Source organism: Triticum dicoccoides, chromosome 4A (assembly GCF_002162155.2).
Source record: "Triticum dicoccoides isolate Atlit2015 ecotype Zavitan chromosome 4A, WEW_v2.0, whole genome shotgun sequence".
In the NCBI taxonomy this organism is placed as follows: Eukaryota; Viridiplantae; Streptophyta; class Magnoliopsida; order Poales; family Poaceae; genus Triticum; species Triticum dicoccoides.
This window is the reverse complement of record NC_041386.1, coordinates 550,903,256-550,931,245: the sequence shown is the minus strand read 5'-3', so window position 1 is coordinate 550,931,245 and position 27,990 is coordinate 550,903,256. Positions and strand designations below refer to the sequence as shown.

Genomic DNA, 27,990 nt, shown 5'->3' with positions numbered 1-27,990 from the left:
TCGGTCTCTCCGGACATCGTGTACAAAGTACCCTTACGACGGGGGCCGCCCTTGGCCTCCTTGCCCTTCTTCTTAGCCTTCTTCTCCGGTGCCTGATAAGGCACCGGGACCAGCATCTTCGTTCGCTGGGGAAGGGCCAGATCTTCAGGCAGCGGAGCTGGACACTTGATCCGCTCCGCCTTCGCTATCCAACCCTGTGAGAGGGACGGAGAATTCATTAGGCCTAAGGATTCATGGAACAAAGGTATGTTTGGGGAATAATACACTTACCGGAGTGGCTGGATTCTCACTGTCAAGGCCGATGTCGTCGGTCTTCTTCGGCCACGTCTCCTGGGCCTTGAAAAGCAGCTTCCAGATCTCTTCGTGCGTTGTGCCTAAGAAGTGATGTAGGGTCCGGGGACCTTCCGGATTGAACTCCCACATATGAAGAGGCCGGAGTTGGTAGGGGAGGATCTGTGGAAGAGCATCACCTGAATCACATCAGTGAGACCGGTGTTCTTGTTTATCATGTTTTTATGCGCTTTTACAACATCAACACTTCCGCAGTCGACCCCCAGTCCAGACCCTTGTTGGTCCACGACGCAAGCCGCATAGGGGGTCTGGATCTAAACTCAGGAGTGGCTGCCCATCTGGCGCCGCGGGGTTCGGTGATGTAGAACCACTCCTGTTGCCAGACCTTGACGGTCTCCACAAAGGCCCCTTTAGGCCAAGTGGGGTTGGGGAGCTTGCTCACCATGGTGCCGCCGCAGTCCGCATGCTGCCCGTCGACCACCTTCAGCTCCACATTGAAGACTTTTAACCATAGGCCGAAGTGTGGGGGATGCGGAGTAGCGCCTCGCACACGACGATAAATGCCGAGATGTTGAGGATAGAATTTGGGGCTATATCATGGAAGTCTAGCCCGTAGTAGAACATGAGGCCACGGACAAAGGGGTGGAGGGGAAACCCTAGCCCGCGGAGGAAGTGAGGGATGAACACAACCCTTTCGCCGGGCTTCGTGGTTGGGATAACCTGCTTCTTGAAGGGAGCCTGTGTGCGGTGTCCGCGGACGGGTACCCCGCCTCCCGGAGCTCCTTGATGTCCTTCTTCGTGATGGAGGAGGCCTCCCACTTGCTCTTCGAGCCGGATCCAGACATGGTTGGTGCGGTTGGTGGTGGTGGGAAAGATTGAAGCTTGGGCGCTGGAGCTTGAGGATGGGAAGCAGGAGAAGGAAGAAGGCGTGGGGAGGAAAAGAGGGATCTTTATCCACTTATATAAGCAGTGAATATCAAGCGCCCCCCCCCCCCACCTTGAGCCTTAAAACTCGCCTGTTCCCAAGGGGTTGTGCGAATGGCACGATTGGATTACCCAAGTCCGTATTGATGAGGATCCCACGATAGCGGACACGATCTCTGTTTTGATAAGACGTGTCAATAGAGGCCGCGCCTCGAAACGCGAAGCGGGAGGCGAAAAACGGTTCAAAATGTTAAAGAGGCCAGACGTGACGTTTCGTCGAAAAGTTGTCAGTTGATAGACATTATTTTGATTAGATATTTTGCCTTCGTGGTTGAGGGTTGTGACTGTCATGCAGAGCCGGATACAGTTCTTTTGTTTGAAAGATTGCTTTGATATATTCGGAGGAGGAACCCACCTTGCAATGTTGAAGACAATCTACGTGCCGAACATATCGTCATTAAAGACTGATTCAGGGGCTACTGAGGGAGTCCTGGATTAGGGGGGTCCTCGGGTGTCCGGCTACGTGATATGAGCTGGACTGATGGGCCGTGAAGATACAAGGTAGAAGACCTTCCCCCATGTCCGGATGGGACTCTCCTATGCGTGGATGGCAAGATTAACGTCTGGATGTATAATTTCCTTCTTCTGTAAACCGACTCTGAACAACCCTAGGCCCCTCCGGTGTCTATATAAACTGGAGGGTTTAGTCCGTAGAGGCTATCAGAATTCATATAGGCCGGACATCTAGGGTTTAGCCATTATGATCTCGAGGTAGATCGGCTCTTCTAACCCCTATATTAATCAAATACAATCAAGCAGGACGTAGGGTTTTACCTCCATTAGGAGGGCCCGAACCTGGGTAAACATCGTGTCCCCTGTGTCCCTTGTTACCTTCGATCCTTAGACGCACAGTTCGGGACCCCCTACCTGAGATCGGCCGGTTTTGACACCGACACAAGGTGGCCCAATCCTTTTTATAGCAAAGGTAAAGATGAACATTCTCTTATATTAAGCAAAGCGTTCTTGAGGACACATGGGAATTCTCATCTAGTCACATTCATCATGTTTAGTTGATTCACGTTTGCTACTTTGATAATTTGATATGTGGGTGGACCGGTACTAGGGTGTTGTTCTTATTTGAACAAACAACCCTCTTATGATTATCCCCTCTCGCAAGCATCCACAACTACGAAAGAAGAATTAAGATAAATCTAACCATAACATGAAACATATGGATCCAAATCAGCACCTTATGACATAACACATAAACTAGGGTTTAAGCTTCTATCACTCTTGCAACCCATCATATACTTATTACTCCCCAATGTCTTCCCTTAGGCCCAAATATGGTGAAGTGTCATGTAGTCAATGTTCACATGACACCACTAAAGGAAGAACAACATACATATCATCAAAATCGAACGAATACCAACTTCACATGATTACTTATAACAAGACTTCTTGCATGTCCTCAAGAACAAAAGTAACCAGTTATAAATCATATTCATGTTCAAGATCGGAGGGGTATTGAATATTCTTAAGGACCTGAACATATAATCTTTCACTAAATAAATCAACTAGCATCAACTATGAGATGTAATCAACGCTACTAGCAACCCACATGTACCGGTTTGAGGTTTTGAGACAAAGATTGGATACAAGAGATGAACTAAGATTTCAGAGGAGAAGCTGCTGGTGAAGATGTCGATGAAAATTGGTCCTCCCAAGATGAGAGGATCGTTGTGATGTCGATGGCTTCGATTTTCCCCTCCCGGAGGGAAGTATCCCCGACGGAATCGCTCCACCAAAGAGTAAAAGTGCTCTTGCCCGGGTTCCACCTCGAGACAGCGGCTCTTCGCCCCGAAAGTCTTCTCTTGATTTTTTTCTAGGGAAAATAGCATCATATAGGAGAAGATGGGCCCCAGAGACCTGCTAGTGGGGCCACAAGCTCAGTAGGCGTGCCTCCCCGGAGGGGGCACCCGCTGAGCTCGTCTCTCTCTAGTGGCCCCCTCCTAGTATTTCATCTGCCAGTATTTTTTTAATATATTCCAAAATAGTTCTTCACAATTTTTCAGGTCATTTGGAGTTGTGGAGAATATCCATCTCAGTTGTAGCTTTTTCAGGTCCAGAATTTTCAACTATTGGCAATCTCCCTCTCCATATGAGACTTGCAAAATAAGAGAAAAAATGCATTAGGATTACATTATAAAGTGAAATAATGACCCAAAACATAATAAAAAACAGTAGGAAAACAGATGCAAAATGGATATCAATGGACGCCACAAGATATGGTATTTCTGCTGCATAATGTATCAAGTTAGCCTTGAGCTGGCAGGTATGTACTGTATTAAAGATTGGATCTGCGATGTAATTCTTTGACAAGTGATATTTTCTGGTATTTCATCGTGAACTGTGTGTGCCAGCAATTGATCCATGGTCTGGCACATAGACCACAAAGATTCAGGGCCCCTCTCGGGACCAGGCCGTGACATTCAGTCTGCATGCGTGCGTTCATAGATGTGAGTGCCTGCGTCTGTACTGTGTTTAAAAATGATTGTCAGGCAATGCTACTTGAAAGATCTCACATGGAACAATTAGAAAATGGGTATAGAAAAATATAAATACTTGAGGGATTTCAAGTTGCTTTAGGGCTCAAACACCAATGGTGTTGATCATTATCAAATGTAGGCTTTATGATTAGAGGCTCATGATTTGTGAATAAGTTAAAGTTTGGTTGTGCACGATAACAAGCCTATTCGTTCGGGGCAAGAGCAATAAGTTCAAAAAAACAATTGTTAGGTATGTCATGCGAATGTGGACCCTAAAAGTATATGTTTCATAACATTCACATTAAAGTGATATAATGTAGTGATATTTATGCCCTGTTTCAACACACGGGCAATTACCTAGTACTATGGCCATGGTTACTCTTGTTATTATGCACAATCAAAATTCAACTTATTCGCAATTATAATTAGAGGCTCATGATTTGTGAATATGTTAAAGTTTGATTGTACATGATTTATACCGAGTACGAGAGAAATAAGAAGTGCTCATAGGGGAGACGGCTGCCCGGTTCCACCGCAAGTCCCACCAAGTGAACAGCCAGGGTGAGTGTGGAAGGCAAAACGTGTGGAGTAATAATAGAAAAAAGAGGAGGGGGAGGAGATGGAAGTGGACAGCCAGGGGTCACCGAAGAAAATCAAAGGGAACGAAGCAAGCACCCAAGAAATGGAGGGAGTACACACCGTTTTGAATGCGGGACTATCAGGTCAGTCCTGCGAGCAGAAATGAGAACCATCACATGGAATTGTCGGGGTTTGGGGAATGGCCTGGCAATTCGAGGACTCCTGGATATCCGGGAGAAGGAGGACCCCGACGTACTCTTTTTGTCGGAGACGAAATTGGTACGTAGTAGGCTGGAGTGGCTGCGGTGGAAGTTGGGCCTCACAAATATGATGGTTAAGGACTGTGAAGGTCAGAGTGGAGGCTTGGCTTTATTCTGGAAGAATGAGGTGAACTTGAGAGTGGTGGGCTTCATGTCTAGATATCACATCAACTCGGAGATCACGGAAGAGGACGGGTTTGTGTGGCGATTCACAGGGATATATGGGGAGCCGAAACATGATAAAAAAGGATAAAACTTGGCGTCTTATGAGCAACCTGAAGGTACAAAACAACAAACCGTGGCTTTGCTTGTAACGCCCCGAGACCGATGTGTCAGGTGTCCTCCAGTTATTCGATGTTGTTGCCTTGTCTTTTGCTTGCGTGTTGCATCTTGTCATGTCATCATGTGCATTGCATCATCATGTTTTCGAAACTTGCATCTGTCCCCGCCTCCCCGTTCCTTCCGTTGTCCGTTATGAGTCCAGACACACTTGCACGTGTCCGCGGCACGTCCGAAATATTATTTTATAAGTGTCCAGAAAATGTTCTTAGAATGGGATGAAAGTTGGCGTGCGGTGTTTTTATGTTGTAGGTAGGCCGCCTGTCAATTTTCGTCGCATTTGGAGTTCGTTTGACGCCCCAACGGTTAGCTATAGCGGCAATATAGTCGGTCTAACGTCGGACGTTTTCGGTCTCCGGGAACAGTCGCCGGGCCTCCCTCTCTTCTCTTCTCTCAACTCGAGAACGTCTACACAGCCCACTACCTACCGCCATGTCCAACTTAACCTCTCTCGTCAGCCCGCGGCCCTCCTCGCGCGCGCGTCCGAAAGCTGTTCCGGACCTGACCCGGACTGTTGCTACCATCGTGTCCGGATCATCCCCAAACATCTACAAAACGTCTCCGTTTTGTTAATTGGACTTCCTAATATATATTTTTTCGCGATCGTCCAATTGCGATCGGAGGGACAAGTTAGCCCCTAACCCAAAAACTCATCTAATATCAGATCAAACCCTAGCCTATCTTGTCCCATCCTCCGAATCCCTCCGCCGCCACTCTCTCTGGTTCCCCTCGGGATCATCCCAGATCCACCTCTCCAATCAGCCTTCGACCACCTCCCTGTTTTTCCGCGCCGCCCAATTTCCACCCGCACGCAACCAGCCACTCCCTCCTCCCGATCTGCCTTCGTGCCTCCTCTCCCTCCTCGGCACGATCCCGAACGGAACACGAACACCGAGCGGCCGAACCAGGCCAGTCGCGCCACCTCCCTGTTTCGCTCCTGATCGAGCAGGACAACGAGCACCTCGCACGCACCCCTGCATCGTCCTCGCCACCAAGCTCCGTGCATCGGCTTCCCCGTGCGTCGCAGGAGATCAGCGCCACCGCCAGGCCATTGCCCTCTCCCTGCTCCCCGTGCTCCCTCCTTTCTCTTCTTCCCTGTCCTCACTCCTCACCATCTACTCCCTCTCGCCTCTCTCTACAGGAAGCCACCAGGACGCCGCCACCATGGATGGGTGAGCCCCGTGCCGAGCCGCAAGCCCCCGCACCGCCCGGATCACCTGCGACCTCGGGTCGCCCCTGCTTCGTCCTCGCCGCCGTTGGTGCTCTGGCCGCCGCCGCCATGGCCTCCAGCTCCGCCCATGCGCCTGCCTCGCGAACTGCAGGGCCGCCACGCCTCGACTGCCCGGATCCGCTGCCGCACCATCCTGGAGCCCCGCCAAGTCCCTGGAACCGCCGCGCCAAGTCCAACTCTGCCTCGCGTCGGCGTTGACCCAGCCGAGCGCCTCCTCTGTTGACCTGCGACCCCTACGCTCTGTTGAACCTATCGACTCGCCAAGGCCAGTTTCTGCTGCCTGTTCCTCTGCATCGAGCGAAGCAGGTTCATCTGCTTCGATTCCGCGTGGTTAACGCAGCGCAGCGCAGCGCCAAGCTCCTCCCGCAAGGCCCAGCGACAGGCCTTCTCCGTTTCAGGCCATGTGGACCAACGTGAGCAGCCCAGATCCACCTAATTCGGTCCCTGTTCCAGATCCGGCCTGTGTAGTTTTTTTAGGTTCTGTGTTTTAGCTATTTTTTCAGAGAACGCAGTTTTGTAGAAAAGTCCCTCAGCAACATGCATTTAATAACTCACAAACCGTGCATCATTTGTAAAAACTTTATATATGAAAAATGCTTAGAATTTTGTGTAGATTAATAATATGCCACTTTCATCCATGTTTGAAATGCTCAAAATGTTGTTTGTTTAAATTTGCTCAAATAACTTGTTAACAATGATTTATTCCATAACTTAATAACCATAGCTCCAAACCTAACAAACTTTATATGTAAATGGGGTAGAAAAATGCCTAGTTTATCATGGTGTATTTACTTTGCATGTTTAACAACTATAAAATATGGTTTAGGGCAGAACAGTACCAAACCTAATATATGCATATGAGGATTTTTCGGAATTGTTGTTCGTTGTTTCCGACCTCATTTAAACTTGACTAGATAGGTAATTTTACTTTGCTTCACCCTCTTGCCATGTTTAACAACATTTAATATTGTTGGGTACATAAATGAGATCAAACTAAATACTTGAATGTGGTGTTTCGTCAATATGTAACGGAGTTGCATATTGAGCTCCACTTAATTTGTAGTGTTGTTTGTTGCACTTTGCCATGCCATGCTTCATTAAACCGGACATGCATCATACTTGGTTGTGCATCATGCCATGTTATGTGATGGTTCTTTACTATGTTGTTTGCTTCTTTCCGGTGTTGCTTCTTCGGGTTGGTTCCGATAACGTTGCGTTTGTGAGGATTCGTTCGACTACGTCCGTTTGTCTTCTTCATGGACTCATTCTTCTTCCTTGCGGGATTTCAGGCAAGATGACCAAACCCTCGAAATCACTTTTAACTTTGCTTACTAGATGCTCGCTCTTTTGCTATGCCTATGCTGCGATACCTACCACTTGCTTATCATGCCTCCCATATTGTTAAGCCAAGCCTCTAACCCACCTTGTCCTAGCAAACCGTTGTTTGGCTATGTTACCGCTTTGCTCAGCCCCTCTTATAGTGTTGTTAGTTGCAGGTGAAGATTGAGGTTTGTTCCTGGTTGGAACATGGAGATATTGTTCCTTGTTGGAACATGTTTACTTGTTGGGATATCACAATATCTCTTATTTAATTAATGCATCTATATATTTGGTAAAGGGTGGAAGGCTCGGCCTTATGCCTGGTGTTTTGTTCCACTCTTGCCGCCCTAGTTTCCGTCATATCGGTGTTATGTTCCCGGATTTTGTGTTCCTTACGCGGTTGGGTTATAATGGGAACCCCTTGACAGTTCGCCTTGAATAAAACTCCTCCAGCAAGGCCCAACATTGGTTTTACCATTTGCCACCTAGCCTTTTCTTTCCCTTGGGTAGGCCTGCCCAAGGGTCATCTTTTTAAACCCCCGGGCCAGTGCTCCTCTGAGTGTTGGTCCAACTTGTCAGCCGCCGGTGGCCACCAGGGGCAACTCTGGGCTGGCCTACCGGAAGTTTGGACAATCCGGTGTGCCCTGAGAACGAGATATGTGCAGCTCCTATCGGGATTTGTCGGCACATTCGGGTGGCTTTGCTGGTCTTGTTTCACCATTGTCGAAATGTCTTGTAACCGGGCTTCCGAGCCTGATCGGGTCTTCCTGCTAGAAGGAATATCCTTCTTGACCGTGAGAGCTTGTGATGGGCTAAGTTGGGACACCCCTGCAGGGATTTGAACTTTCGAAAGCCGTGCCCGCGGTTATGGGCAGATGGGAATTTGTTAATGTCCGGTTGTAGAAAACCTGAAGTTGACCTTAATTAAAATATATCAACCGCGTGTGTAACCGTGATGGTCTCTTTCCGGCGGAGTCCGGGAAGTGAACACGGTGTTGGAGTTATGCTTGACGTAGGTTGTTCTAGGATCACTTCTTGATCATAGTTGTTCGACCGTGCTTTTGCCTTCTCTTCTCGCTCTCATTTGCGTATGTTAGCCACCAAATATGCTAGTCGCTTGCTGCAGCTCCACCTCATACCTTTTACCTTACCTATAAGCTTAAATAGTCTTGATCGTGAGGGTGTGAGATTGCTGAGTCCCCGTGACTCACAGATACTTCCAAAACCAGTTTGCAGGTGCCGTTGAACCGTGCAGGTGACGCAACCAAGCTCAAGGAGGAGCTCGTTGAAGATCTTGTCCTTTGTGTTGTTTCGTTCTAGTCGATCAGTAGTGGAGCCCAGTCGGGACGATCGGGGATCTGTGTAGCTTTTGGGGTAGTCTTCTTTTATTTTGGTTACGTAGACGGACCTTGATTGTATTTGGTTGATGTAATGCTTTATTCATGTATTGTGTGAAGTGGCGATTGTAAGCCAACTATGTATCTCTTTCCCTTATGTATTACATGGGCTGTGTGAAGATTACCTCACTTGCGACATTGCTTTCAATGCGTTTATGCCTCTAAGTCGTGCTTCGACATGTGGGAGATATAGCCGCATCGAGGGCGTTACATTGCTCAGGAGACTTCAATGAGGTTTTACACCCATGGGAGAAGGAAGGGGGGCACCTAGATCACAGAATTGCATGGACAAGTTTAAAGCTGCACTTGAGGCGTGTGAACTTGGAGACTTGGGCTTCATAGGAGATGCATTTACATGGCGAAATCACAACCATACTGTAGTTAATTACATAAAGGAGCGGATTTACAAAGCAGTGGCTACACAATCATGGTGCAACAGGTTATCTGCTTTTAAGGTCACTAACGGAGATCCTCGACACTCGGACCACAGACCAATCATCATTGACACACAAGGAGGAGCTAAGAGACATCAAGGCGCGACTCGAAGCTCTATGTCGAGGTTTGAGGCGAAGTGGCTGGAGGAAGAGGACTGTAGGGCGATGGTAGAAAATGCTTGGAAGAAGGGAGTGCAGTTGGAAGGAAAGGGGGTGGCAGCAGCTGTTAAAGGAGTCATGGGTGAGTTAGTGGACTGGAGTAGAAATATTTTTGGGGACTTGGAGAAAAGAATTAGCAAAACAAAGAAGGAGTTAGAGAAGTGTCGAAGGAGCGGCATTAGTGCAGAGCAGGTTTGGAGGGAGGAACTACTTAGATTTAAACTGGGGAGGCTCGAGGATCAGAGGGAGTTATATTGGAGACAGTGGGCACATGTCCATTGGATGAAGGGAAGCGACCGAAATACGAAGTTCTTCCATGCAACAGCCTCGGGTAGAAAGAAGAAACACCACATTAAGAAATTGAGGAGAGAAGATGGTACTGTAGTGGAGGAGAAGGAGGCCATGAAGGAAGTCATGACTAACTATTTCCTTAATCTGTTTACGTCCCACACAGCAACAAGAATGGAGGAGATGATGAGTCAGGTTGATGCACGTGTTACCCCACAAATGAATGAGGTTTTGGAGGAGCCCTTCTCTGAGAAGGAAGTGTTTGAAGCTCTCCAAAGTATAGGTGACCTGAAGGCCCCTGGACCCGATGGCATGCCATCTATGTTCTACAAAAAAATACTGGGACATTATAGGAGAAAAGCTGGTTGCGGAAGTGCTTGAGGTGCTGAATGGGGGACCCATGCCTGAGGGGTGGAATGAGACTTGTGTTGTGCTGATTCCTAAGGTGCAAAATTCGGAATGCATGAAAGACTTGAGAACAATCAGCCTCTGCAATGTTGTTTATAAGTTGGTCTCTAAGGTACTTGCAAATCGGTTGAAACAAATCCTTCCAAACATCATCTCACCTAACCAAAGTGCCTTTGTTCCGGGCCGATTGATCACGGATAATATTTTGCTTGCTTATGAATGTACACACTATATGCATAGAAAGAGAAGAGGAAAGGAAGGGTTTGCTGCAGTGAAGTTGGACATGAGAAAAGCCTATGATAGGGTGGAATGGGATTTTCTGGAGAAGATGATTTATAAACTTGGCTTCGAGGAGACATGGGTCAAACGGATCATGCTTTGTGTGTCCACGGTGTCATACAGATTCAAAGTGAACGGAGAGTGTACGGATGTGGTGCTGCCCCAATGCGGCCTCCGTCAGGGTGACCCCCTCTCACCGTACCTCTTTCTCATTTGCGCGGAAGGGTTCTCCTCCTTACTAAACATGACAGAAGTGAATGGAACTCTGACTGGTATTCGTATTTGCAATGCAGCCCCGAGTTTCAACCACCTATTGTTTGCAGACGACTCGTTGGTACTGATTAAAGCTACAAGCGAAAGTGCCAGGTATCTGCAAAGTATACTACATTTGTATGAGGTGTGCTCGGGACAAATTGTTAATTACGATAAGTCATCAGTCATGTTCAGCAAAAACACAAGGAGGGAGAGGAAGCAAAGTGTCCTGGCTGAGCTACATATCAATACAGAGGCTAGATCCGAAAGGTATTTGGGGTTACCTGTTTATGTGGGACAAGATAGAGCAAAAACCTTTCAGTATCTCAAGGAACGAATCTGGAAAAGAATCCAAGGTTGGATTGAGAGATTGTTGTCTAAGATGGGGAAGGACGTCCTAATTAAAGCTTGTGCTCAAGCAATCCCTACATTTGCCATGTCATGTTTTGACCTCACTAAATCCTTATGCGATCAGATGGGGAGCATGATATGCAGATTTTGGTGGGCAAAGCAGGAGAAGCAAAACACTTTGCATTGGTTGAGTTGGGAGACTCTGACAAAGCCGAAGAAGGATGGGGGGCTTGGATTCCGAGATCTATATGGGTTCAACGTCGCTATGCTAGCAAGACAAGCGTGGCGGCTCCTCCATAACCCAACCTCCCTTTGTGCACAAGTTCTTAAAGCACGTTATTTCCCATCTACATCAATTCTTGAGGCTGCACCAGCACCTGGTATCTCATATACTTGGAGGAGTATCCTGAAGGGTGCGCATCTTTTAAAGGAGGGCCTAATATGCAGAATTGGTGATGGGACTGAGGTCAATATCTGGAAGGATTCGTGGCTGAATAGGGAGGGCCAGAGATTTCCCATCACGCCAAGAAGAAGGGGCCTTCTTACTCGGCTTTGTGAACTAATTAATCCAGAAACCGCGAACTGGGATAGGGAGCTGGTCAGAAATATCTTTGCTGACGCAGATGCCAAGGTCATCCTTGCGACACCAATCTGAGAAGAGTTTGAAGATTTCTATGCATGGTTCCCTGATAGTAAAGGCCAATTCTCAGTAAAATCTGCATACAAACTGTACGTCAAAGAAAGAGATGCTAGCTCAACCTCGTCGTCAATCTCAGGTCAGCAACTCTGTTTCCCATGGAAGAAAATTTGGGACATCCCCAGCCAACCAAAGATCCAACAGTTCATGTGGAGATTAGCACACAACAGTCTACCTTTGAAGCTAGCTCTAAAAAGGAGAGGGGTTGATTGTGAAACACTCTGTGTATGTTGTAGAAGGTTAGATGAAGATGGGGCTCACTTGTTCCTGAGATGCAATCAGGTTAAAAAGATGTGGCGTAGTCTCGAGCTGGATGAGATTCGTGAAAAGTTGTGTGCTTGCACTGATGCAAAGGAAGTAATACAGGCTGTGCTGGATCTACTTGAAGATCAACGGGTGCTTGTTACATGTATGCTGTGGAGGTGGTGGGACTGCCGCAATAAAATTAACGCTGGGGAGTCTTCAGACACAGTGGAGAGGACTACAGTGTCCGCCAGGTTCTGGGCTGCTGAATCACTACAACTATGCAGTAATCCCAAATCCCAGTCACAACCCAAGGAACACCGTTTCTGGCAGAAACCGCTCGGCGACTTGATGAAAATTAATGTGGACGGGGGCGTTCAATGTCTCTACTGGGTGTGGCGGTTGGGGATTCGTGGCCAGGGACAACATTGGCGACATAAGGGGATCAGGGACTAGTAAGCTTCAGCATGTGGCCAGTGCTTTCCAGGCCGAGGCGACCACTGCTTGGGAAGCAATTCACGCAGCATCCTCCTGGGGAATGACGGCTATCCAAGTGGAGTCTGATTGCCAACCTTTGGTGAAAGCTTTGCAGAGTACGGAGTACGACTTGGCTTCTGAAGGTGTTCTTCTAAGAGGGTGTTTGTTTCCAGGGACTTTTTTATGTAGAGACTAGAAAAAGTCCCTCTTAGAGACTTCTTTACCAAACGAGAGGGACTTTTTAGGGACTAAACTAGGCATTTGGGACTAAATGAAGAAGACTCTCAAGGAGAGTCTTTTTGGGACTTTTCCAACAATGCCCCTCCATGCACCCATTGGCCCGCCACCCCATGATGTTGTTTAATTATTATTTTTCTATATAATAGGGGCAACATGATCATTTAATAACCTTTAGGAAGGGATTAGAGACTTTTTAATCTCTGGAAACAAACAGGGAGAAACTTTTTAGGGACTAGGGACTTTTTAGTTGGGACTAGAAAAATTCATAGGACTAGAGAACCAAACACCATCTACTAAAAGATATCCGGTCTTTTGCTCGATTGAACTTTAATTCTGTTGAATTTATGTATGCCCCCAGGGGCTGTAATAAACTAGCACATGCACTAGCAGCCGTAGGCAGCTGTGGACCGACGGTGTCCCTGACGATGTATTGGTGTACCTGGCCAGCTATCCTGCTGTGCCTGTGTGATTTATGGAATCGCAGTGTTCCATCTCAAAAAAAAAAGTGAACCAACAACCAGACCCAATTCCGACCCGCCTCGCCCGCTCCTCTCCTGCCCAGAGCGAAATGTAATAAACCGTAAAATGATTGTTGACTACTCGTAGTAATAATCCGAGGCGACACCAGCGCAGCAGCACGGTGCCCGTCACCAACCTCTCCCCTCCCCTCCCCTCCCCTTCCCCACCACCGCGTCAAGCCTCCCCCCTCCATCCTCAGATCGCCGGGAGCCAGGCGCCGGCGAGGGGCGCGCGAATGGCCAAGTCCAGCGCGGACGACGCGGAGCTGCGCCGGGCATGCGCGGCCGCCGTGGCGGCCTCCGGCGCGCGCGGCGAGGAGGTGTCCTTCTCCATCCGCGTCGCCAAGGGCCGCGGCATCTTCGAGAAGCTCGGCCGCCTCGCCAAGCCCCGCGTCCTCGCGCTCACCAGTCAGTGCTTCCTCCTCCCCCCTCTCCTCCCGCGTAGTGGCTGCCGTGCAGCTTACTACATATCGCTGCTTCGATTTGGCTTGTTCTGTGCTGCTGCGGCGAGGGTTTGACTTGGTCGGGGCAGCCTCCGGGCGGTTAGTTCGGTGCTGGTTTCGTTGACCGGAGAGCCCTGCTGCTTCAGCGAGGAATTTGTTTGCAGCCGAATCTTGTTCTTCCCCACTTATGACCCATGAGACCGTTGTTATGCTTCGGCATGCGAGAGTTGGGATCTCGGTAGCTTGGATCCAACTAATGATCGTAGCTGGTTTGGTTGGTTGACTAGGTCACTACACGTTCGCTGGTTTTTAGCTGAATCGGCAGATCCATTTTTTTTGCTTATTTCACGCGGTTAGCTCTGAATGTCCAAAATTAGTGATCTTTCTTGCACGTGGCACTGTAAGCCTAAACAAAATATCACTACATGCTGCAAGGTTGCACAATTTGAAAATAATAATCGGAAGCTGGAGCTGCAGCCGATGCTGAAAGTAGCTTAAATTCACTAGTCGGATCCTTTTCAGGGTGCATAAATACGGATAACTTGTCAGCTAGAGCTCCCACCATGCAGAGCTGAGATCAATGAAGTGCAAACACTGGCACCTGGAGACCTAGTACATGGATCGTTTGCAGAACTTAGCAATGGAGCAGGTGACCTATGGCTAGACTTGACCAAGCGGTGCTAGAGCTAATTGGGTATCTCCTTGTGATGCGGTTGATCAGAGATGACAATGAGCATTCACATCTCATGAGGGCCATCATTGTAGGGCGCAGCCTATCAGGTGTACAAGCCTCAAGAGCGAATCAGTACACAAATTCATCCAAGGCCATCTGATCCCATCCCACCGTACCCCCGCATGGACAATGGCTGCTGCCTGCTCTGCAACAGAAATAAACAAGTTTTTGCACTCAACTTGCAAAAATCTCGATCATTTGGAATGTGCAGTAAGAAGGAACAGAATGGCCATGAGCAGAAAACTAAGTGAACGGGAGATGTCAAACTGACCTAGCAGAAAGGAAAATTTAGAAGAGAACTTCTAAGTCAATCCATGGAAGCAATCCAATAGAAAAGTTTTATATTGTGATCAAACTCGCAACGCGTGGATGAAGTGTATCAGTCCATAACGCCACGAAACAAAAAGCAAAGCATGAAATTTGTGTGAGACCCTGGCATTGGAGTAGTACATGCCATCGTTGGTCTTAGGATGCATGGGATTGGATGGCATCAGTAAATTTGTTGATTTGTCATCAACTAGGCCTTGTGCACCTCATGTGTCGCGCTGTTGGAGAGAGACCTCCATAACTTGTCAAAGGACAAATGGCTTAGGACTTAAGAGGTACTTATTTTCTCCCTGTGGATTTAGTGATTTACTTAATTGACCCAGGAGTTCTCCAGTTCTGGTTAACCAGGCAGTCTCTTTCAGCAATCTGTAGTTTTCCCATGCATGAACGCTAGCATATGACGTCCCCAAACAGGCCTTGAAAATCTGTGCATGTAACTCAAGGAGCCGAGATATGTTTTCTCACATAATTTATGTGTTGATCTTTTAGCAGAGATTGCTGGGCTGCTTGTAGGATTGTCAGTAGAGTTTACATTTATGCTTGCTAGGTTGACAATTTTATTTTGGGATGTAACTGTTTGAATGGAGAACATTATCTAGATGGCTCTGATCCCAGTGGTAATGTCTTCTTTTTTGTCCGAAGCACACTATGAGTGCTCAAATTTTCTTTGGATTGGTCCAGTTTCTATTTGGTGCACTATGCCCTTTGTTGCTACTCAATTGTTGGTGCAAGGAGAGGTTCGCTGCAACACTGATTAATTGGATCGATCGAGGAACATAATCTAACTGGAAGTAATTTTCTTTTGAGAGTTAATCCTTTCCTCCCTGGTTAACTACAGTCAATTATAGTTACATATGTTCGTCTTCAAGACGCCATAAAGAAAGCAATAACAAACTCGAGAGTCACAAAACAGCCTAAGGTTCCTCTGCCTCCCGCCGGCACTGACATCGGTCCTCCTCGTCCCTGGTGGCCTTAGGGCCATGGCGGCGCGGTGGACCCCGGCCCTTGCCGGCAGGAGGGCTTCATTTTTAGACGTTCCTTCGAGTTTTGTTAGGGTTTGTGTCCTGCTCAGGAATACGAGATGGCAACGGCTCCTTGAAGATGGAACAAGGTTCTCCCAGCCTAGGCCCCGTCCTGGTGGGGTGAGTCTAGCATTGTCGGTGGGTGTGTGGAGGTGTGTCTCCGGCGGATCTGTCTTTGGTGGATTTGCTCGATCTGGTTGTCGTTCGTCTACGTGTGTGTCTTCGGGTTGGATCCTTCCGATCTATTCTGGTGCGCTGGTCCTATGGGGCCCTAGCACGACGACTTCCCGACTGTCTACTACAACAAATTTTGCCCGGCTCCGGCGAGGGAGGGGCGATGACGGCGGCGTGCCTTCGGCTCGCTTCAGTGCCTATAGTTGTTGCTAGGTGGTCTACAGATCTGGATGTAATTTTTATTATTTCTGGTGTTCGTTGTACTGTCATGGTTGAAGATGAATTGATCGAAAGTTTTCCCGCAAAAAAACCCTAGTAAATTATAGTTGTATTTCGGTCACCATTGTCCACCCAAACGATATGTACACAAAGATACATGTTAGCTTCTTCAATGGTGAAGATTTACTATTTTTATTTACCTGCTGTAGCTCGGATGACAATCTATTATGGCTCAATTGTTCTGTGCTCGGAAACTATTAGACAATAACTGTTCTATTATACAAGATGTTACAGCATGTGCTAAACAGTACTAACTTCATGCAGCTAAACATTCGTCAAAAGGCGAGGCAGATAAAGCTTTTCTCCGAGTATTGAAATATTCATCAGGGGCAGTACTCGAGGTTTGTTTCCTATATACTGTAAAATCTTCCCTGTTAATACTTCTCCAGTTTGTAACAGGAGTTACAACATTGGCTTGTCTAGTGGCATTAATTATGTTAAAGCTTTCACCTATGTAGATATGCGGTTGTCAACCAGATGAAAAAACTGTTTGGATTTGTGTAGTTTTATTGGCTAATGCTGCATATGCACTTCTATATTTCGATCATTGTCTACCTCATGAATCATCATCATGTCTGCATAACATCCCCAGTATCTGAATTTTACATGCATCGTCAACCGTTCAGATAAAGGATTTTCACTACGTTCTGTGGTACTTTTCCTCTGCTTTTCAGTCTCCTGTTAGAAACTTAACCTGATCCTTTTGTTTCAGCCAGCTAAACTTTACAAGTTGAAACATCTTACAAAGGTTGAGGTTATTTCAAGTGACCCTAGTGGTTGCACATTTGTTCTGGTATAGTTCCCCTTGCATTCTTCTTCTGTGCAGTAGTTAAAGAAGCTATTTGTTATATCCACTTCTAACCATTTAATAAACTGCACTGCAGGGGTTTGATAACCTTAGGAGTCAGACTGTTGCTCCTCCACAATGGACCATGCGAAACATTGATGACAGGTTGTTCCCTAGAAAGTCTGCTTTGTGGTGTTAGACCAGCTACTTTTGGTTAGCCTGTTTTCCTTCCTTTTTTACACGTTTTTTGAAGTCTATACATTTAGCAAAATGATACTCCCTCCATCCATATATATATAGGGCCTAATACATTTTTCGAGGTAGCCTTTGACCAATGATAAAATTATTAGTATATAAGATATATGATACAAAATTATATCATTAGAAACTCCTTTCACATATGAATTCGATGGTATGCTTTGTATAACATGCATGCCATATATTATTGTGCTAACCCATGGTCAAAGGTGACCTTAAAAAACGTATTAGGCCCTATATATGTGGATGGAGGGAGTAATAATGTTATCTTACATGCTGTCTACTCTCCTTTGATTTTTTTTTTGCAAAAACTTTTTGTATCTTTTCTGCGCTGTATGTCCAACATATGTACAAGAAAAGTTAACTGTACACATGTAGTGCCTGCTTTGCTTTCTATTGTCATGTTGAGTTCTTCAAAAGATTTTTTGCATGCTGTTCTCGCTGTGTTGTATTGCTTTGGCTTGGGCCCATGTTTTAAGAAAATGCCTGGAGCACTGCCTTTTAACTAAAAACGAGAGATTAACCAGAAACAATATTTTGAAGCTACCCAGTCCTTTAGCAGATCTGGAGTAGCAAACTAGTTCTATGTATATGTATTGCAAAAAACTAAATGTAACAGACTAACACTAATCTGTTTGGATGGTAAAGTTAAGGCAGATCACATTGATGTGGTGACCTAGGAGACTTTTAACAATTGTTTGTTTATTTATTTTGCAGGAATCGTCTACTTTTTTGTATCTTGAACATCTGCAAGGAGATACTTAGTTATCTTCCAAAAGTTGTTGGAATTGATATTGTGGAGTTAGCTCTCTGGGCAAAGGTGCATATGGAAACTTTGTCTCCCATTACCAAGACCTGCTTTTACCTTCCCCATACCCACACCCCCTCTATGTCCCTCAAAAAAAAAATACTACAAGTGGACTAATTTTTTCTACAAGCGTCCGATAGATTTATATACAGATTAAGTGATTCCAATTGCCCGTTGGCTTGATATTTTGTAATTATCTCTTTTTAGGAAAATACATTGACACTGGATAACCAAGAGAATAACAACCAAGAAGGGCGAGAAACATCTGTTGCTACTCAGACCGAGAGGAAAGTAACGGCAAAAGTTACTGTTGAAAATGATCTTGTATCTCAAGCAAAGGACGAGGAGGAGGACATGGAGGCACTTCTTGACACGTAAGAAACGGCCATATTACTAGCTATTTCTTGCTGTATTACTTCTTTTAGCAATATTTTCTCGTCAGCTTAATTTATGCTCTTTAAAGCTGCATATTTACTACTCCCTCCGTCCCATAATATAAGCTGCATATTTACACTAGTGTAGTGTAAAAAATGCCCTTATATTATGAGACGGAGTGAGTGATTAATTTCTGTTCTGTTAGTGGTATTTTTTGTTCTGTTATGTTGCTTGTTTTCAACCTAGCATTCCTGGCATGCTTGTTGGTAGCAGATATTTGACAAATGTAGATAATGCAGGTATGTTATGGGCATTGGTGAAGCCGATGCTTTCTCCGAGAGATTGAAGCAGGAGCTTGTTGCTTTGGAAGCAGCTAATGTCTATCAGTTGCTGGAAAGTGAGCCTTTAATAGAGGAGGTATAACTTTCATTTTGCCGTATCAAATTTCTATGCAATGCTAATGGATTTTCTATGATATCAAACCGCGTTGCTGCCTGCGTGCCACTTTTTGTTAAAATCACGAGTTGATTCTTTTGTCACACTATTTTATTCCATTGACTGGCAACTGCTTGGATTTGTAGGTTTTGCAGGGTATTGATGCTGCTAGTGCAACCATAGATGATATGGATGAGTGGTTACGAATTTTCAATCTGAAGCTGAGGCATATGAGAGAAGATATTTCGTCGGTATGCTTCATAAAAATCTACTCCATCCGATTCATATTACTTGTCGCTCAAACAGATGTATCTAGCACTGAAATACGTCTAGATACATCCGTTTGGTCGACAAGTAATATGAATCGGAGAAGCTGTAGATGTCTTTTCGAAGTAGAAAAATATTCCAATCCATTAAATCGACATGTTCCACAACCGCTATATTAGTTTTCTGAGTTCAAAATTGTAGCCCTTGTAGTGTGACTCTATGAAATAGTGGGGTATGTTTTTTAGTGGCTACTAGCACTAGCTGGAGTATGTTTTTTAGTTACCTGTTGGAACTAGTACGAGACCAACATTGTTTGGGCATTAAATCATCTCAAAGCACACTTAGCACTCTTATCAGAATATAATATGCCCTGAAATTGCCTAATTTTAATCAGTAGCTGGCATGTTCTGCTGATTCCCCCCCTTTAATTTAGGTGTTATGGTTTGGCTTGGTAAGAGTTCGAAGACCGGGATAGGGCAGTCGTCCTCATCTAGTTTCCGCATAGCCTAATCCCTGTGACAGTAACAAGACTCGAAGGTCTAGTTGAACTATTGATTCTTCATTCCTTGATTGAAAGGCTATGGCTTACATGGTAGCCCTTCATTTATATGATTGACTCGATCCACGATCACAACTTGACTCCTAATGAAACCAGAAACCCGAGCTTCCTAACTTTTTTTTCTATAAAGGAAGCTTTTATTGAACTCAGATCATTACATCAAGATGATACAATCATGCTGAGATCACTCCCGGCCTCTGCATAACTAGGATGCACACAGCCCACACACACACACTAGAGTTTTATAACAAGTGGAATAACAGGAAAATACTATGGACCGTCAATCCTTAGACTAGACCAGCTTCCTAACTGAATAGTACTCTTTATAATTTGAATCATGTTCATACAGATGCAAAGACCAACCAACAAGGCATTTGTACACTTAATTTAATCCCTTTCCTATGATACTTTTCGAAGACACGTATAAGGCAGAAATACACGAGCCAACTATGAGGCAGCGGCCTCACATGTGTGCCTTTCTTAATGCACACAAATGGGGTTGCTACATAAACCCATGCTGAGCTCGTGCTATTTATTGTCGCTGCGGGCTTGCCACATGCCCATAGCACTAGATTGTTTCTAGGTCATGGTACTTATGACACTGAAAATGTGATTCTACCCGAAATATTTAGTATCAACGTTTTTTTTAAGGATAGCATCAACCTTATTATACTCACAAATCACAACTGGCAGTAATCTGTTGAAATATATGAGCTGCTTTAACTGCTTTGATTGTACCAATTGGTATATCCTGTTACTGGCCGTAACTGGCCACTTGTAATCAGTTTCAGTCTGGGTAGGATTCTTTCTTGGGTATGACACCGCGATACTTGAAATCAGTTTCATCTTATGCTCCCTCAAAATGTGGAGAGCATAACTTTCTTTGACGAAGTCATTATGCTCATATTTTGCAGATCGAATCACGTAACAATGGCTTGGAGATGCAGTCTGTAAATAATAAAGGACTTGTTGAGGAGCTGGAGAAATTGCTTGAACGGTTGCGAATTCCGCAGGAGGTATGGTTCAGACAGAGAGGATATTCATCTCCCATAGTGAATTAGTAATCCCTAATACTGTGTTACTTTATTGAAATGCAATGCAGTTTGCAGCATCACTAACTGGAGGTTCATTTGAGGAGTCACGTATGCTGAAAAATGTTGAGGCTTGTGAATGGTTGACTGGGGCCATTCGCTGCCTCGAAGTGCCAAATTTGGACCCATCCTATGTTAACATGCGGGCTGTAAGCTATCTTATGAACTCTTGTTTCGGTTATTACAACATTAATTCATAGTTTTATACCAAATCCACACATGTATTTTTTTTGTCATGTTAATAATGTAGTATGGGCAACCTGAACGTTGAATAAACCGTGGCTACAACTTGAATTGGTTATATGGGTAAATGAACAAACTGGTAGAAGGTTCTGCTACTAAATGTTTTGTTTCAGAGTATGGTTAATAGATTGAGTCACTGGGACATAATAATTCAGAAACAGATTCAATTTAAGTTCTGCTTGTGATTGCTTTAAATTCAGTCATTATTCTGCAACTCCGAGCCAGAAAAGAAGTAAACTTCATTCTATCAGGTTAGGGAAAAAAGAGCAGAACTGGAGAAGCTGAAAATAACTTTTGTTAAACGAGCATCAGAGTTCTTGAGGAACTACTTCTCTAGCTTGGTGGACTTTATGATAAGTGACAAAAGCTACTTTTCTCAGGTTTAGTGATAGTCCCATTGTTTGCAGTAATTTATCATATTTTTCACTTTTTGGGTGAAATGACTTAGATAATTCACTTTGAACTGAAAGTAGCGAGGGCAATTGAAGCGGCCTGATCATGCAGACCTAAGGTATAAATGCAGGACCTATGCTCGACTTCTTCAGCATTTAAAGGTCATATACCCTTAATTTGTATTCCTAATATGTCATATTATTACATATTGGCATCATTCCCATTTTTACGTTTGTGGTTGCTCATTTGTGCGCAGAGTCTGGACAAGAGCTGTTTAGGCCCCTTAAGGAAGGCGTATTGCCAATCTCTTAACTTGCTACTTCGTCGAGAGGTCAGGACAAAGATAATTAAATTCTATTGTTTGATATGCTGCCTATGCGCTTTTACATCCTTCCTATTTGTCCAGTTAACGGCATTTTTTCTGTTCGTTTTGTTCTCTAACTTACATTCGGTGTTCAAAATGACAATAAGTTAACGGCAAACTTGGGAATGATATTATATAATGACACTGGTGTACTTAAGCTTTATTTATTCGCTTTCAGTTATACCTGACTTTTTAATATGCGTTAGCTCTTGTATTTCATGAGTTGTATAATTTAGAATGGTTTTTTCATGTAATTTGATTCAGGCACGTGAATTTGCAAATGAACTTCGTGCAAGTACGAAAGCACCAAAAAATCCCGCTGTTTGGCTTGAAGGTTCTAATAATGCTGGCCAGAATGGCAGTAGTGCTGATACTTCAACAGTATCTGATGCATACTCAAGGATGCTTACGATATTTATCCCGCTGCTTGTGGATGAGGTTATACTTATTTTCCTTGAATGCAGCTCTTATTGTACTTGTTTGGCTCTACAGACAAACTAATGAATATTACATTTGCAGAGTTCCTTCTTTGCACATTTTATGTGCTTCGAAGTACCTGCACTTGTTCCAGCTGGTGCTCCTAACGTTAACAAGCGTAGATCTGGAGTAAATGACCCTGATGATGACGATCTGAGTCTTATGGATCCGGATGGCAATGATATCAAACCAGGTACTGTTCTTATCTTGTGTAGATGAATGTATGCTCATTTTCTCTCAAATAGACCTAGTGTGCAATCTATAATGATTCTGTTTCCAGATAATACATCTGTGGAGTTGGGTACATTGAATAATGCTCTTCAAGAACTGCTCGATGGAATCCAGGTATATTTTAGTACATGTTGACACAGAACCAACACAAGAAGAATCAGTTTTATAATACCAAAAGGGAGGAGTTCTATTATGCAAGTCAAATGTACAATCCTTTTGACATAACCAACTGGTTATGAAGTATTACACTCCTTTTATTGATCAAGGAATGCACTTTTATTTCCATCACTTTCAGGAAGACTTCTATGCAGTTGTAGATTGGGCGTACAAGATTGATCCCCTGCGTTGCATTTCGATGCATGGTATTACAGAACGTTACCTTTCTGGTCAGAAAGATGATGCTGCAGGCTTTGTTCGAAAACTACTTGATGACCTGGAGTCAAGAATATCAGTACAGTTTAGCAGGGTTAGTGTTCCTATTGAGGCTGAAAAGCTTCATTATAGCTATTTAGAAGAGATTCACTTGCTTCCTCCCTCTCACTTGTACCTTTTGATTCTAATCTGATTCCAGTTCATTGACGAAGCGTGCCATCAAATTGAGCGTAATGAAAGAAATGTGCGTCAAACGGGAATTCTAGCCTACATCCCGAGGTACTTGATGAATTGGCATTTAAAAAAATGCATAATACATTCGTCATCCCTTGCAGCATGGTGCTATTATTTTATGCTACTTCGGAGGTGGCTCTGGAGATGTGTAGAATTTTAGAGTTTTTCTTTGGAAAAGCTTTAGGGAATGATTGAAGGTTTGGCGATGTGGTCATCCCTAGATTAAGTAGTGCCCTTCTTGACAGTACTGTTGTCCTTGAGACTCAATGTGGAAAGTTGATCCACCATAAGCCTATAAAAAATTACAACCAAAACTCTTCTTCTCATTTTTAGGGGTCACCATTTCCAACTAGAATAGGGACTTGTCTTTTCTTTTCTCATTTTTAGGGGTCACCATTTCCAACTAGAATAGGGACTAAACCCCGAAATACTTGATTAGAACATTAGTCCCTTAATGGTGTTATTAATGAACTGAAACCCATTAGGGGGCCTAAATGCACTTACACAGCCTTGACAGTGTTGACTATGTTTCTATATTAGAGCTGTTGAGAAATAGAAACACTCAATGTGCACTTGTGCAGATGTTCTGTCATATGATGATTGTAGTGTTTGTTTTGTATCAACCATGGTGTTTGAATGTATAAATACATTACGGTCTGATCATTTTATGCTCATCACTTTATTTAGATTTGCTGTCCTTGCATCACGGATGGAGCAGTATATTCAAGGGCAATCTAGAGACTTGATTGATAAAGCATACACAAAGCTAGTGAGTATAACTGCCCTTCCAATCTTGCACCTGTTTGCCTTTTTGGTATTCCATATGTACTAGTACTAAATTTGTGACTTATTGATTGAACTAATATGTTAGTCCTATTTTGCTTTTATGGACATCACCAATTTGTACTAGGATCTTTTGTAGCTGCTAAGTTTTACTTCCTTGATAAATATACATTTTAACTAGGCCATTGATCTTTCTTTAACCTTCTCTCTGAACGAACTGCTCCTTGTACTCTGGAATAGGTTAGCACAATGTTCACAACTTTGGAGAAAATTGCACAAAGTGATCCTAAAACTGCGGATATTGTACTGATCGAGAATTATGCTGCTTTCCAGAACAGGTTATTTTTCCTTGTCTCGTAAATCATAGTAAATTCTTCTTAGCATCATATATTTGACTTGTCCCATTGTTACTTTGTCATTTTTTAATGCATAGATTGGTCTAGGAGACTAACAATATGCATTGTTTTATGCAGTCTTTATGACTTGGCTAATGTTGTGCCAACTCTTGCAAAGTTCTACCACCAGGCTAGCGAATCCTATGAACAAGCTTGCACTCGCCATATCAGCTCACTCATTTATCTTGTATGTAAATATAGTTAGATTCTACTTGCTGTGGATATGTTTCTTCCTTTCAAAAATCTGAGATCTTTCTTGCTTTGGCCTATGGCAGCAATTCGAGAGGCTGTTTCAGTTTTCTCGAAAAGTCGATGAATTGACATACACAATAGCTGCTGAGGAGGTGAGCTAACTTTACACATAGTATCTGTGTTAGACTTTGAGGTGTTGTACTAACCTCTATGGTTTGGTTTCTAGTCCTTGCTAGCAATACTGAATTGAACTTTTTTTGTAAAAACTGGCAAAATGTGCCTTTTTCGTACGCTCTACAAAAATTAGTTACAAATTTGAAACATTATTTTTTGCATTTATAGATTTATTTTAAAAAAAATCTTGCACCATTTTGTTGTTATGGGTTCAGTAGAAGAAAACAAAGGCAGCGGGTATCATTACATGTTCTAGCTATTCACATGCGTGTACTACATTCTGTCAAGTGGCGATTATTTGATATCCAATATCCCTGTCATTTTCAGCAACGACTAATTTTTATGATTTCTCCTCAGATACCTTTTCAGCTTGGGTTGTCAAAAACTGATCTAAGGAGGGTGCTGAAATCAAGTTTATCTGGGGTAAGTAGACACAAATTGTTTCATGACTCCAGTGTATTTCTGTGCTTTCTAGCAAAAACATTCCATATGCAGCAGAAGTGATCTTGTCATGTTCGTTCAAAAAACGACCGAACTTATGGCTCAGTGGTAGATAGGGTTGCCCTTCTTGTGTGCAGTCATACAATATAAGATTTTTAGTTTCCTCAAATAAAAATAGCTCAAACTCTGAGCATCTTTTCATTGTGATTGGGGTCAAATCTTTTTTAGACAAATGAAACTGGGTCTGTTGTTTTCGCATTTGAGATGGTCGATGAGATACCTTTTTTGACGTCTTGCCAGTTCAATATCTTCACAGGAGCGTGCAGTGTAATTCCATTGATTTGGGGATTTTGGTTGTATTGTGTCAGGGTCCAACTCATTTTGTATGCACTTAGTGCATGCCACTTTTGAATGTTGTCTCAACATGGCTTCATATGGATCACAGTGCACATTCGCCATGCCATCTTTAGTTTTGAGATAATGATCAGAGGGTCACCCATAGCATTTTGTTCTGTTCAAGATGCTGGTGTAAAGTGAACTCATGAAATTTTGAAACTGTGCAGATTGACAAGTCAATTGGTGCCATGTACAGAAGATTGCAGAAGACATTGACTTCCGATGAATTGTTTCCCTCGCTATGGGATAAATGCAAGGTATGCGGCCTAATCACTCTTTATCAATTTGCATTTGCTTGTTTGAAGTCGTGGTTGGTTTATAATTTTCTAGAGCAGCAAGTTCACACGTTAATTTAACGATTCCTGCTTGATCGTTTGCAGAAAGAGTTTTTGGACAAGTACGAGAGCTTTGTCCAGATGGTGACACGGATCTACGGAAACGAGCCTATAATGCCGGTTGCCGAGATGAGGGACACCCTTGCTAGCTTCTAGATACAATGAGTGCAGCGCCATGTATCATTTCATAGTGCTGTAGCTTATATCTATATTCAATTCATTCTATTGGATTTTGCAGGTTCTCCTTTCTCTAGGCCTCTTTAGGGTGGGTTCTACATGTATGTTGTTTACTTGCCAAATTGTATGTGTATAGAAATGGATGTGAGCTGTTGTCTGGTCGCAAACCAGCTCCTGTTGGCGCAAAGGAATGTGAATGTAACAAGTCTGAGAATTGTGTGCATGTGATCATCTAAACGCTGAAAGGTTTCTTGTTCATGTCTCAATCTTATTGCTGTGAATTTAAAATGTGTGCGCATTCCGCATTCGGCTTTGTTCATCTGGGTCACGCTGATCTATTTGAAGACTGCCTATTTGCGGCAAAAAAAGAAAAGATTGGCCCGATGACAGAGCGAGATACCAATCACATATTGATAGGGGTGCAAGCGGCGTCCCGCAAACTACTCCCTCCGTCCTGTAATATAGGATGTTTTTAACTACTCTCTCTGTCCCGTAACATAAGATGTTTTTGTAGTGATGTGGTGCTTTCATTCAACGAATTATAAAGACAAAACAAATTGGGACAATAAAAATGAGAATGTGACGTCAAAACTCAAAATGTGAAGCGATGGAGATGCAGCTCAACAGTGCTTGAAAGTAATCATGGTTTGTTATTACAGAACAAACCTCATGATATTACGAGTCATTTTTGTCTATCACTGCTGCATGGCTCCCTCGGTCATGTACTCATCTTAAGCAAAAACATGGAGTAATTCCGTTGGAAAACTGGAAGAAAAACGATTGCCCTTTCACAGCACAAAGCACGATACAGAAAATCTCTAGTACACTTGAAAGCACTTGGCGAAGAAATCAAAGACGGGAAGCAAAGCGGAAGCGGAAATTCGGCGAGAAACAAGATTGAGACGGCAACAGGAGGAAGAAGCAAAGAAGGATAACTAGAAGAGAAGGGAAGAAAGAGGGAGAAGCTGACTGGCAGATGCAGATCTGGAGCCTTTTATGTAGAAGAAGAAAAAAACTGGTGGAATCTAGGGCTAGTGGCAGTTTTCCTCTCTGAATTTACGTTTCTGTCCCTAACTGCATGATTGCTAGTTTAGCCACTTAGTTTTTCTTTCGATAAATAAGAAGGTAGTAAGCCGCAGTCTACCTTATACGTGATATGTTCCAAAACCAGCCCGAAGTCTGAGGATTGTTCGATTACAATTTACAAAGGATGTTGGCAAAGGAAGTCCATCAAAATGGGAAAAAAAGAAGCAGATGAAAAGCAAGATCAAAACAGAAGAACAACAAGACTGAAAACTGAATACCAAGTTGCAGACCCCATTCAGCCTCTTGACCATGTGTACCCTCACATGCAGCCAACCTCGGCATGCAGGCCAAAATACACTCTACATTTTTTGGGGATTTTTTTTTTAAAGGAGGAAGACCCCCGGCCTCTGCATCTGGGCGATGCATGCAGCCACTTTATTAATTATTCACAGAAGACCTTACAAAGAAATACAACAGAAGCCATCGTCTAGACAACATCTGTCGCTACTCCTATCCAGTTGATGGAGGGAAGCTGATAGTCTGGGTCTAATACCAAACAGACCTCGCAGCCAAGCCTAACATCTAAGACCTGAGACTCCAGCCAAGCCCCTTGCCGGGTATGGGGCACACACCGGTCCGACGCACACACAGAGGCCATTGCCACCAACTGCCACCAATCCATCTTCAGAGCTGTATTGACGCATCAACCTTGCCCGGTCTAGCTGGCATCGACGCCACCACGACGTCAGACAACGCCACCATCTCGCGCTCGTGCATCAACACACGCCCATCAGCGATACCCCGCTGTTCCATGCCGCCGAGACCCGCCGTTGTCGACGTGTCAGATGCAATACCGCTCCTCCTTCGTAAACACCACCTGCAGCCACCGGTCCCATCCCCTCCACCTGCAGATCCTCTGCACTCCCAACCGAGCCCCAAGGCCACTGACGACACCTCAAGGAA

At 44.3% G+C, this 27,990-nt stretch overlaps 1 protein-coding gene across 1 annotated transcript; it reads left to right on the top strand.

Annotated features, from left to right (window-relative positions):
* Positions 1–13,401: 13,401 nt before the first annotated feature.
* Positions 13,402–26,267, top strand: LOC119286696 (exocyst complex component SEC3A-like). The gene is made up of 25 exons (XM_037566133.1): positions 13,402–13,644; positions 16,479–16,555; positions 16,927–17,007; positions 17,099–17,166; positions 17,977–18,079; positions 18,275–18,441; positions 18,742–18,859; positions 19,024–19,128; positions 20,618–20,719; positions 20,806–20,943; positions 21,289–21,417; positions 21,511–21,591; positions 21,687–21,761; positions 22,059–22,232; positions 22,314–22,464; positions 22,552–22,616; positions 22,798–22,968; positions 23,074–23,153; positions 23,796–23,877; positions 24,132–24,229; positions 24,365–24,473; positions 24,562–24,630; positions 25,010–25,075; positions 25,657–25,746; positions 25,870–26,267. Exons 1-25 carry the CDS (start codon positions 13,473–13,475, stop codon positions 25,978–25,980), a joined length of 2,682 nt encoding a protein of 893 aa, XP_037422030.1. The 5' UTR covers positions 13,402–13,472; the 3' UTR covers positions 25,981–26,267.
* The last annotated feature ends 1,723 nt before the right edge of the window (positions 26,268–27,990 follow it).